Source organism: Adiantum capillus-veneris, chromosome 22, assembly GCF_014529385.1.
Source record: "Adiantum capillus-veneris isolate H3 chromosome 22, ASM1452938v2, whole genome shotgun sequence".
Lineage (NCBI taxonomy): Eukaryota > Viridiplantae > Streptophyta > Polypodiopsida > Polypodiales > Pteridaceae > Adiantum > Adiantum capillus-veneris.
In genome coordinates, this window is record NC_140952.1 from 107,709,536 (window position 1) to 107,721,054 (window position 11,519).

At 37.8% G+C, this 11,519-nt stretch overlaps 1 protein-coding gene across 1 annotated transcript in view; it reads left to right on the forward strand.

The window, feature by feature from the left end:
- LOC147429980 (RNA-binding (RRM/RBD/RNP motifs) family protein) overlaps positions 1–735 on the forward strand; it is a 40,852-nt gene extending 40,117 nt beyond the window's left edge. Inside the window, exon 11 of the mRNA XM_086496168.1 lies at positions 115–735. Coding sequence (XP_086352294.1) covers positions 115–204 — 90 coding nt within the window. The 3' untranslated portion in view covers positions 205–735. The remainder of the gene's footprint in view (positions 1–114) is intronic.
- The last annotated feature ends 10,784 nt before the right edge of the window (positions 736–11,519 follow it).

Below are 11,519 nucleotides of genomic sequence, written 5' to 3' on the forward strand. Positions count from 1 at the left end.
CATGCAGACAAGCATCATTTTGTTTTTCATGAACTGATATGAATGTTAAATTGAATGCTGGTTTTGAGGGGATTTCTGCTTCTAATTACTTTTTGTATTGCGTGTGTGTTTCAGAACATGACCCATGGCTACATGCTTAAAGGGAAGCCAATGGTGGTGCAGTTTGGTCGAAATCCTGCAGCGGGAAAGACAAGTGCGTTGTGATGTGTGTGCAAAATATCGCGTTTGCAGTTCTTAAAGTCCCCTTGTTGTGGGAATTAGAAGATTTTGCCCGTCTTGCTAGCCTGCATCGTCATTCATACTTGGAGGCCTTTTTAGAAACCACACTTGCTGCAGGCTAAAGCTCCCTTTCTTTGCCCGTTCTTGTGTTTATCAATACCTCCAAGCTACAGAACCTCCATGAGGATCGTGTTGCTGGAGGAGGTCTGCAGCAAATGTGAGTATTAGTCTAACAGAACCCCACAATAAAAGTGATACTAAAAACAGTCGAAAGATGCGGATGCTTTTTAATTGTGAGCAGCTGTGGCTTAATGAGCCCAAAATCACTGTTTTCACCCGGCATCTGAACTGCGCAACCAAGGAGCCAATCTACCACAAGGTAGGATTAGGATTAGGATCTGCAGTTCAGTAATTCTTGGACATCAATTGAATGTAATTTGTAGCTAACTTGTCAAGGATATAAACTAAGATAAGGGGACTAGTTCTATATCATTGAATACCTGCATTTTGGCTTTATTTCTAGTTCTGATTGCCATCTTTGGTGTCTGAAAAAAGCTTCGAAAGTGTTGAAGTTTATTGGCATATTGGGTGGTGGTCTTCGAGGTTGAGTAGAGATGCACTAAATTGAAGACAAAGGCCTTTCAATCTATGATGTTGGTAAACTCATTGGGATATGGAAGATATCTCTGCAAAACTGCACAATTAAGGTTGATATAAACATGGAAACATACTTTTCAGATCCTTAAAAGCACATTATTAAGTTGTACATGGAAGCTTGAAGGATGTGTCGGTAGTAGTGTCCACATCATATGTTGTGATCAACAGATTGCCTGTGTCTTTTAATGGGTTCTTGTATTTACGTGTTTTTTACCCGCCCAAAGACATGACTACTTTTTGGGCTTGGCTTGAAGTATTTTCATAGAATTTTGTGATGTTGAATCAATATTTCTGTTATGACTAATAATTTCAGTGTATCTTGGTATAATTTATCATTTCTATAAGAAGGAATGTGACATTGGTTAATGTGATTTCAAAAGTCAATAGTTCTGTTGCTATACACTGCCCTATTTTTGTCTTTTCTTTGTCCAAAGTGAACTTTTTAGATGTGTTGATTCTAACAAGATACTAGATTTGAAGCTTACATGAGACTTGTTGCAAGGGAATTGCCTATGTTAATGGCTAATGTGGATGCCTATTTAGGAAAGCAATTCATGCTGGTAGTAAGGAGTCCTATCATTGTACATGCAATACTGCTTGCTTCATCTTCTTGGAATGGCTCGTAACTAATGGAGAAATTGTCGATTTTATTTAGCAAGTCTAAATCTTCTTTGACTTTGTATTACCAGTTGCCAAGTCTGTAAATCTCTACCTTCTTTGGCCCTATCATTTGTACAATCTGACTATAGTGATTATTGCAACCTACCAAACTGTATTGATTCCTTCTGTTTATCGACACCTACCCATTAATTTTCTATTGCACAATCTCAAGTGGCTTAGTTATTTTACTTTGACTAATTGTACTTAGAGAGGAAGGGTTGATTCTGTAAAATCAAAGAGGCGGCTCTGCACCTTCTTGAACAACCATGTAAATTCGATAACCATGGTTATTTTGGTGATGCTTCTCCATTTTGTAGACACTATTAGTTCTTAAGACAATTTATCAAGACCTTTTCAACTAACAACATATATCCATCTACACATACTTGTGTGTGTGTGTGTGTGTGTGTGTGTGTGAGAGAGAGAGAGAGAGAGAGAGAGAGAGAGAGAGAGAGAGAGAGAGAGAATTGGCTCTAGCAGAGGTAACAATTGAGGAGTCCAAAGTGAAGATGGAGTGTAGATGCAAGGATATATCAAGTTGTGAATGGACACATGCATCAACACGGTCATATAATGTAAAATCCCAATTATTTTTCTTCAGTGTATATGATATGGACTCATCAAGAGTCATCCAAGTTGTAATGTGGATGTCGGTTGGTATGCCTTGTAATGGATACAATCAACATGCATCTCTAATGGCTTTGGGCACCCAAGCATTTCATAAGTGAAACGGTAGGTATATAGGGCACTATGCAAAAGTGTGAAAGGATACAATTGTTAGAATTTCAATGTGTGTAGGCTCTCTTGGATTTAAGAGCTAGTGTGGCCATGGCTATGGAGTCCTTGAGCTTCTCCATGTTGGGTTCCATATCTAATGCTAATGCTTATTCTCCCTCCACTACTTGCCTCTCTATTTTCATAGTTGTTTATGTGCACATGTGATTACTTGATTCAATCACTAATTAGCGGTTAATGCTTTTTGTTAATTGGTCTATTGTCATAAATATTTTCATGTGTGATTTGATTAGAGGTAAGTGTGCTTAGACTTGCATGGTTTAAGTAGTACACTTTCTAATCGTTGGTATGCTTGATTCGTGCATTCTTAATGCATCCATCTTGTGCGTTTTTGTTTAGTGAGTGTTGAGTAGGTGTATGCACCATTGTCAATATATGCGTAGATCGGGTTAATAGAAGTGGATTGGAGAGTGCAATTCTATGTTTGCTCTCTCGTAGTGCTATTAAGCAATTCATATAGTGTTCGCCTCTCACTACAATTGTTGATTAGCTCATTCCTTGTTGCAAAGTGTTTCCGTGCTCTAGTCGTGTTAAGAATCCACAGATTGACAATTTTGTTGCATCGCTAGATGTGCAGTTAGTTGCTATGCTATGAGGCTCTGATGGAGAGAGGTAGTGGGAGAATAAAGGTTTGCTTCAATCAATGAAAGGGAAAATGTGCAAGCTTAGCATGAAATTACCCACTCGAGATTGAGCATGTACAATTTTGTACATTCAAAAATGTGATTTCTGCTCCCATTGTCTCTCGCTCCCCCCCTCCCTCGTGCCAGTACCGTAGACTTACACGAGCTTGAGCATCACCTGCACTGGGATATTATGCAGATTCTGGAAGCTCAATATACGGGGGTCTTTGTCCAAAGTCGAATGAATGGCCTCTACTTAAAGGCGAGGGTTGCTCTTGCCCCTCATTTAGCCTTGTTTGTGTTGTGTGTGTTCAGGAAAGTGAGTTTTGAGGGCTTTTTTTGCCGATCATACTCTTGGTGTGGATTGCTAAACTCCTTGCATTATGGAATTGGTGGAGCAAGTCGCCCCTCTCAGGTTGGTGCTAAACCATGCATGGCATATAGAAGTTATTGGTGTATTTTTGCCATAATCAGTCACTGCAAAACGCACATCTGGTGTATTTCTACCATAACCATCTACTTTAAATCCCTCACTTTGGCTTAGCGTTTGTAGTTTTGTTTTTTTTCCTTACTAGCTATAAGCTAGTACTGGTTAAAAAAAGAAGAAGATATAAGCTATCTTTGTCTTTGATGTCAAGTTAATATTATTGTTCTGATTATCACTATTTGGTAATAAAACATGGTGCTTCACCTCATTTTTTTCAACCTCTTCTTAGTTTGTAAATGAGATTGAGTGAGTAAATGTGAGCTCCTTCTCAAAAAATGGTTAACAAAGTGTGGGAGCTGCTGACCATTTACAAGCTCGGGCTAAGTTGTTGATATATAGCTAGCATACTCTGTTGTTTAAAACCAAACACTGCTTTTCTTGATGCAAAGGGACTCTTTTTTCAACCGAAGGAACTTCTGGTAATGAACTTTTTTTGAATGATGGCATGTAACTTACCTAGGGTTGGGTTGGCAATCGTAAATGACCTAAACTTATGAGCTGCTTACCATAGATGTTAGATATTGAATCCCTAAAATTTAAAGTATTTTTACTACATGCTGTAGATAGCGCATTCTTTGAAACCTACTAATCTTATGGCTTTTAGTAATGTATATAAAGACTTTGCATATCACTTTGATTTATGTTCGTTTACATTCTCAACCTAGCCAGTTCTAGTTATTCTCATGATGAGTAGGAAAGATATCAATTCTAAAACCCATTCCTAAAAACCATTTATTTTTTAAGGTTCTTATTGGCTTCTACAAACCCTCAAAAAATTGCCGCCACTTGGTCTTGTATGGTTGCAATATTGATACAATTGATCACTTATATTACACTTATCTTCGAAAACAAATCTGTGTTTGAAATATGAAAAGACAACCGGACTGCTTCTGGTTTTTTGAGCTAATAATCTAATTTCAGTTTTATCAAAACTGGGAGTTTTTTCTCAGCTATTGCTTGTATAATATTGGATACTTCCACAATAGCGATGTCTAATATCTTCCATAAATGATTTTTTTTCGATTTGTTTGCTTTGGCAGAGTTTGAGCACTCATATTCACAAGTCACTTGGCTAGCACTACTTGGTTTGAGAGAGTGTGACTGTGATACATCTTGTAAACATGTATCTCTGAAAGCTAGAAGTGGCTTGGCAAAAAAGCATCATAATATAAACTCCATGGGACAAAAGTTTTGGTGAGACACTTGGATCAGAAGGGGGTAATGGCCTTCTGGTCAGAACTATGTTTAAATAAATATGTATGAGGTTCTTAAAAAACTGGGGAAACTATTAAAATTATTTATAACCTATAATCTCACTTCATGATCACAAGTTAAAACAAATTTCAAAGGAATTAAAAGAAACACACTTTGCACTTAATCAGTGGCTACAAATGACAGTTTCATATCAATGGTTTGGAGAATGGATACTCTCAATTATTTTTTACTACTTCAATGGTAGGTATAAGTTAAAAAGGTTTGAAGTAGGACATGGATAACAACTGATAGGGTTAGTTGACACTTGTAATATGTATTCAAGGCTAATGAATTTGTTGTCTGGTTTAAATGAATGCAGGTTAGGACTCTTATCTTTACTTATGATTTTTTGGCTTACCTGTTGTCCTCTGTCATTGATGTACTTGACCTCTTTCACTCTAGAATCAATTATTCATGATTATCCTTTGTACAAAAACACTAGAATGAAACCTCATCGTCCCTTTAATGTGCAAAAATGAATCAAAGACTGATTTGTTTTTGTGCTACTCCTTGTCCATTGTCTAAAGCCAGATGTTCTTTGAACTGTTATGTTCTTTTGTGTATAAGTATTAGTTTAAAAACAACAACACCCACGTCCTAAACAGAAGGTTCTCCCAAATTGCTAGAAGACCAGGATGTTGGCTTTAGAAATTTTTAGGGCTATAGGTCTTTGGTTGACCCACTGTCTATAATTCTTGTTTAGGGTGACGGGTGTGAGGTGGTCCATCTTAGGCTGTAGTTCTGGATTCCTGCTATGGCTATCATAGTCTTTGGATTTTGTCGATTTTAAGTTTGTAGGTTAATCCATGCTTACTTACCTTGGTTTTGATTGATGTTTCACGTAGACATTAATGACAAGATGATTGCTCGCATGAGAGTCATTTATGACCACTGAAACACACAAAGATTATGGAACAAATTATACAATTCTTAATGGATCACCCCCCTAAAAAAGCCTAGCCACCTATAACTAGACCTTTTCTTGATAGAAAAGCAAAACGAAAGCGATCTCTTATCCAAAATAAACACATTTCAAACTATTGTTACAGACCCTATCCCTCTCCCATACTCAGTGAAACTTGGGTCTATCTTGCCAACCTACCTGCATCTATAGTTGAAGACTGCAAACTGAAAATATTAAAAGGCGCACAATTTTTGGACAAAGGGGAGCTCATTAAGGCCCCTTTTAACCTCAATTTTATTGATCAGACTAAATGTGACTCTAATGATAGCCTTTATATTTACACAAAAGGAAATATGGACTTTGCCAAGAGCAATCCTGACTTCTACACAGAATGTCTTTTCACCTTACCTGAAATGTGCTTGCAAACCAAAGCCTTCCTATGATTCTAGCATTATGTGGTTTGTTCATGCCATTTGGTACATTCTCAATCATTTGGAACAACTTTTTCTTGAAAAACCTGTAGACTTCCATTTATCTCTAATTTGCTCATGGCTTGGTGGGCAAGATAAATCCCTTGTAGTAGCTCACATTGCTTTCAATGCCTTTCAAAGCTTGATGCTTGACATTCTCAAAGAACTTAAATCTGATGAGCATGGCACTTACCTCACCACCTATGCCAATTAGAAAGGTGTCAAAATTGCTACTGGATTACTCAAACCCTGCATTGAGGATGATGATTCTCCATCTCTCAAAAGACCTAACTCACTAATAATTCCAATAGCTTTTTTACATATTTTTCAACACCTCACACTTCTACTAGCTTTAACAGAGAAAAGTCTCGTAGTTTCACTAGAGGTAGAGGAAGGAACACCCCTATTCGACATCTTCTTAACATGTCATTCATTTTGGTATGCAGGTAATTTTTGGCCCTTGCGGGAGAAAGACTATTTTCAACAAATCTTTGGCGGTAGATTGTATCTATGTATATTTTTTATACCACAATGAACTTCTCGATTGGTTTTCACCTAAATCTATCTTTTGTGAATGTTTTGATATACTTTTTGGTAAGCATAAAATGTTGAAAAATGTCATGGTAGGATGGACATATCATCAACCTAGTAAGAATCTGATTTACATCAATGAGTTTTTATGGAACAGTTCTATTCTAGAATGTTCTTGTAAAGAGTATGATGTTTTTTGTAAAGACTTTGGTGATTTGGGTAAGCATGTTTGCACTTGTGCTCTTAGGATTATTAATAACCCTACATTCTTAGGATTATTAATAACCCTACATTTCAAGAATCATTGGTATGGGTTTGACCCACATTCCAAATTTTCCAAAAAACCCATACCTTGCCCTTTCAACTTTGCTTAGCTGTTTGACTGAGCTAGTCAACACTCTCGGACCGAAGAAGATAGTCCTACCGGACTTAGCCAATCTGGTTTATCAATTTTTTTTTCAAAAAGTTTCTCTCGTGCCAGATAATCGGTTATCCACCGATAGCACTTGGATCACACCTAACATTAGCTTGTATGTTCAAAAACTTTCACAAAAGTGGTTTATTGTTGGTCTAGATAAGGCCCCTAATTGTCCTACTCTTATATGATAAATCTTGCATGGAAGGCTACTCACTCACAACTAGCCATTGATGAGTTTACTCTACTTATCTTGTCTCCTAGTGATGCCACTAGTATTATCATTGATTCAATGTGGGCGTTTTGGCTATTCTCTTGAGGTAGTTAAATTATTTGTGTTATTCCCAAGTTATAAACACCACAAACATAAATTCCAATGCATTTTGGATGCTTCAAATGGTATCTTGACAAGCATTACTAAGGACATTACTTCATGCCCGGATCTCGTTTTAGCAGAGTTTGAATTAGTATGCATAAGAAAACAGAAAGTATGTTTTGATTCTGTTAAGATCCATTACAATCCATACTGGCTTGTTAAAAACTTTACAAAAGTATCACTCAACCTCCCTAAATATTTTTTCTATCTTTTCTTTGCTAATATCACTCTATGTTACAAAAACATTCCTCTCAATGTTGATATTGGGTTAAAAAATATTTTGAAAAAGATGATCAAGATCGCATTTAATAATGCCAACCTGAGAGGTCTCTCTCATATTTCTCTTGCAAATAAACCTAGATGGATTAAAAAGGCTAACATAACACACACTGTTCACTTTGGAGAGAGTAAGTTATATGACTTTATTTCATGGCTTCTTGATAATTGTTCTAAGCAATTTGGTGGCTATTGCTAAAACTAAAGCCTTGGTATTCCAATGGGGTTTTCGTGCTCGCCCCTTATGTGAAACCTATACCTAGCTTAGTTTGAGTATAAATGGTTTCTTAAAACCACGAAGGCAAAATATAAGCCACAAAATTTCTCTCTTTACTCATACCTATAGGTATATGGATGATATCCTAGCCTTAATAATAGATCCTTTCACAACGAAATCACATCTACATATCCAAACTGCCTCAAAATTGAACCAATTCTAGGAAAGGGTTTCGATACTCCTTCATGATTCTTTTCCACCTATATACAATTCTCGAACATCTCAATTTTGTTACACAGTCCTTACAATGGTAACTTCGATCTCCGTTTCATTTGGAAAAGGGATAACTTAAATATCTCCACTATAGAGTTTATAAAAAAGAAAAGTAATCGACCACCTAAAACTGCATAGAATTCTGTATAAGTTACTCTACATGATATTGTATTCCTCTTCTAATAGCTTCATTTCTTGGGAAGAAATCAGTTGTCTTATTAACAAATATTGCCTCAATGGTTTCAAAAGAGCCGACCTAATTAACACTATTGCAAACGCTATCTCACGTAACAACTAGCCTGACTTAATAATTAATCATACTAATGTCATCACATTGATTAGGCAGTAGCATCTACTGTCGACTCATTGAGTATGGTGCCTGGATAAAAAAGGGCACACACACACACACACACACACACACACACACAGCTTATAGACTAGACAATCACTCCACTTGCCCTTAGCTAACTATAGCTAAGTCTTTCACGCCTTCCCTTTGAAGGAGATCTATGACAAACACGGGCTATGATCCTTGTCCCACTCAACAGAAAATGTTGGAACTCTCTACAAAGTGATTCCCATGTAACTACCCCACCTACCTTCCATGGGGTCCTAGTTGTCTAAGAGGCCTTGTTTGGCACTTGGGAGATAAAAACAAATGATCATTTACTTCCCATGTGCATGCATCTACACACACCCTCCACAAGACTTGCAAAGAGGAATTAAAAATGGGACCTCAGTGTCTCTCCCTATCTTCTTTTTGTGAACCTTATCAAAAGTGGTTTTTATCCCTGGCTAAGCATGCTCATCCTTTTAATAAGCACCGCGTTATCTGTTATAGCACCACGTTCTCTGTGATAGCCTTACACACTATGCTCTTGCTTACCCGGCCTCAGAGTCTTTAAAGATCTCCATCTCCACTCGCCCTAACCGGCTCAACTGATGCACGATGATTATTCAACACACACACACACACACACACACACACACACACACACACACACACACACACACACACACACACACACACACACACACACACACAGGCTCAAAGAGGACCTTATGTGTCCCTCCTCTACAGAGTGTGCTCCACATTTGCACACACATACACATGCCCATGTAGAAAGAATGATGGGTTGCCCCAACCGGTGTGCTCTTAGCAGTTGGGATTGCAAGAATCATGCATACTTATACAATGAGAATCAACCTTGCTCTCTCCGGATCAAACGGAATTCTTCCAACTAGCATGACTCCAATATAACCTTCTTCGAAAGTCCTGATAGTTCTCATCCAAGAAGACTCCCCAGACACTATGGGTATTCGGAATCTCCACTACTACAACACAGGAAGCTTGTGATTCAGGTAGGTGCTATCGCACCTACTCAGTACATATCTTTTTCATGCTTGATTAAGTTAAGATGCTATTGTGCAGATGGTTTGCTTTTATGATTGGGGTTATGCTCTTACATAGTGCTTCAAATAGAGTGTTGCAAATATAAATTTTCATACAAATTAAGGCATATGTATGTTAATGGAAACTTGATAAAATATATGGATCTGACCCTGTCATCACTTGAAATCAACTTGGTTATATTACAGTACATAAGCCTTGTTGGGGTATAGGCGCCTGTGCCTTGCCCGACCGCCCAGAGTCTGGGCGCCCACTGACTTGTATACCTTATACATAGCATAAGTGTATAGGGGGCTGCTCACTCTTTGAGTCTCCCCACCCACATCGTATGTGTCTCTCCTTCTCTCTCTCTCACTCTCACTCTCCGTCTGTGGTGCTCCCCGATCCCCTTCAATTGGTATCAGAGCTATCGCCTCGAAGCTCTCAAAGCAGTCGTGCTCTCCGCGGTCACCATAGCTCTGATACCAATTGAAGGGGATCGGGGATCACCACAGACGGAGAGTGAGAGAGAGAGAAGGAGAGACACATACGATGTGGGTGGGGAGACTCAAAGAGTGAGTAGCCCCCTATACACTTATGCTATGTATAAGGTATACAAGTCAGTGGGCGCCGAGACTCTGGGCGACCGGGCAAGGCACAGGCGCCAAAGTCAGTTTAGGGTATTTGTTATTAAACACATTGTGAAGTCCTTTATCATAAGTTCATGAATGCTTACCAAACTAATGTGGCTTGACACTATTATATCTTGAGTTTGGCTACTATGCATGACCAGGTCAACAAGCCATTCTTGTATCTGCGGTTGATAATACCTTACCATATGTTTTTCCATAACATACATGATAGCTTCTTGGTAGAAGCCCCTCTGTGTTGCAAGCCATTGAATGCATAATATTCCAATCTATCTCATTCTTGATACGACTCAACATCAAACAAGCTCCCAATGGAATGGAGCACATTTAACTGGAATCTCAATTTTTGCTTTTATTGATTTAGACATATATACTGAACTATTATGACAGATTGTCGTACTACTCTGATGCGGATTGACATATTGCAAATTGTTCGTCTAACTTGAAATTGTCATTCGGTTGCAAACTTGAGAACCAGCCAAACCTGGTTCATCGTAGGCACACACCCATGGATTGTAGCTCAACACTCAGAGTAGGTTTATATAGATTGTGTTAGTTCTGAATTTTTATTGGCTTGAGGTATTATTGGTCTTTCAAGCTCAATTAATTATATAGGTATTCTTATGCCTTTGGTAAGGATTTTGCAAGAAGTGGTAATGAATGTTTTTTTTTTGAAAATACAATCTGTATGTAAATAGCATGCTGCCCAACTTAAACATCCAAAGTTACACTAAGGACACTAAGATCCTTACACAGTCCTTGATGGACAACTCACAAATTCTTACTTAAACAAACTAGCTGTCATACTGGGTTATCACAATGATTTTGGATTGATTGTGGACTGAGTTTTCAGGGTTCTCTTTGATGTAAATAGAAACCCTATTTGACTAGCATATTTTTCATGTGATGTTACCATTATCAACATCTGACCTGTAAACTTATACTTAGTGGATATACGATGTTGAGCATCAAATTGTGGGGTGGTTTAGATCCTAAAACATGTCTTTGTATAGTCACATAAGGTACTATCCTTTGGTATCTCATTTATAGGTATGATAAATATAAATGACATTATATATGGTATATCTTTTGGAATCGGTTTTGGATTGGATAATGTACTATGGAATGGGAAGGCATTAAATCATTTGAAGGCTACCTTAACCAACTTTATTAGCTTGGAACTAACTAATCTTGTGTTCAAGGCTAGCAAGAACATATGCATAGCGCTAACATTATAGTAGAAGGATGCACTATGACTTACTGTCGATTCTAGAAAAAACCAATTCTCTTAAATTGTATTTCTATGCAGGAGGTCACTTTTG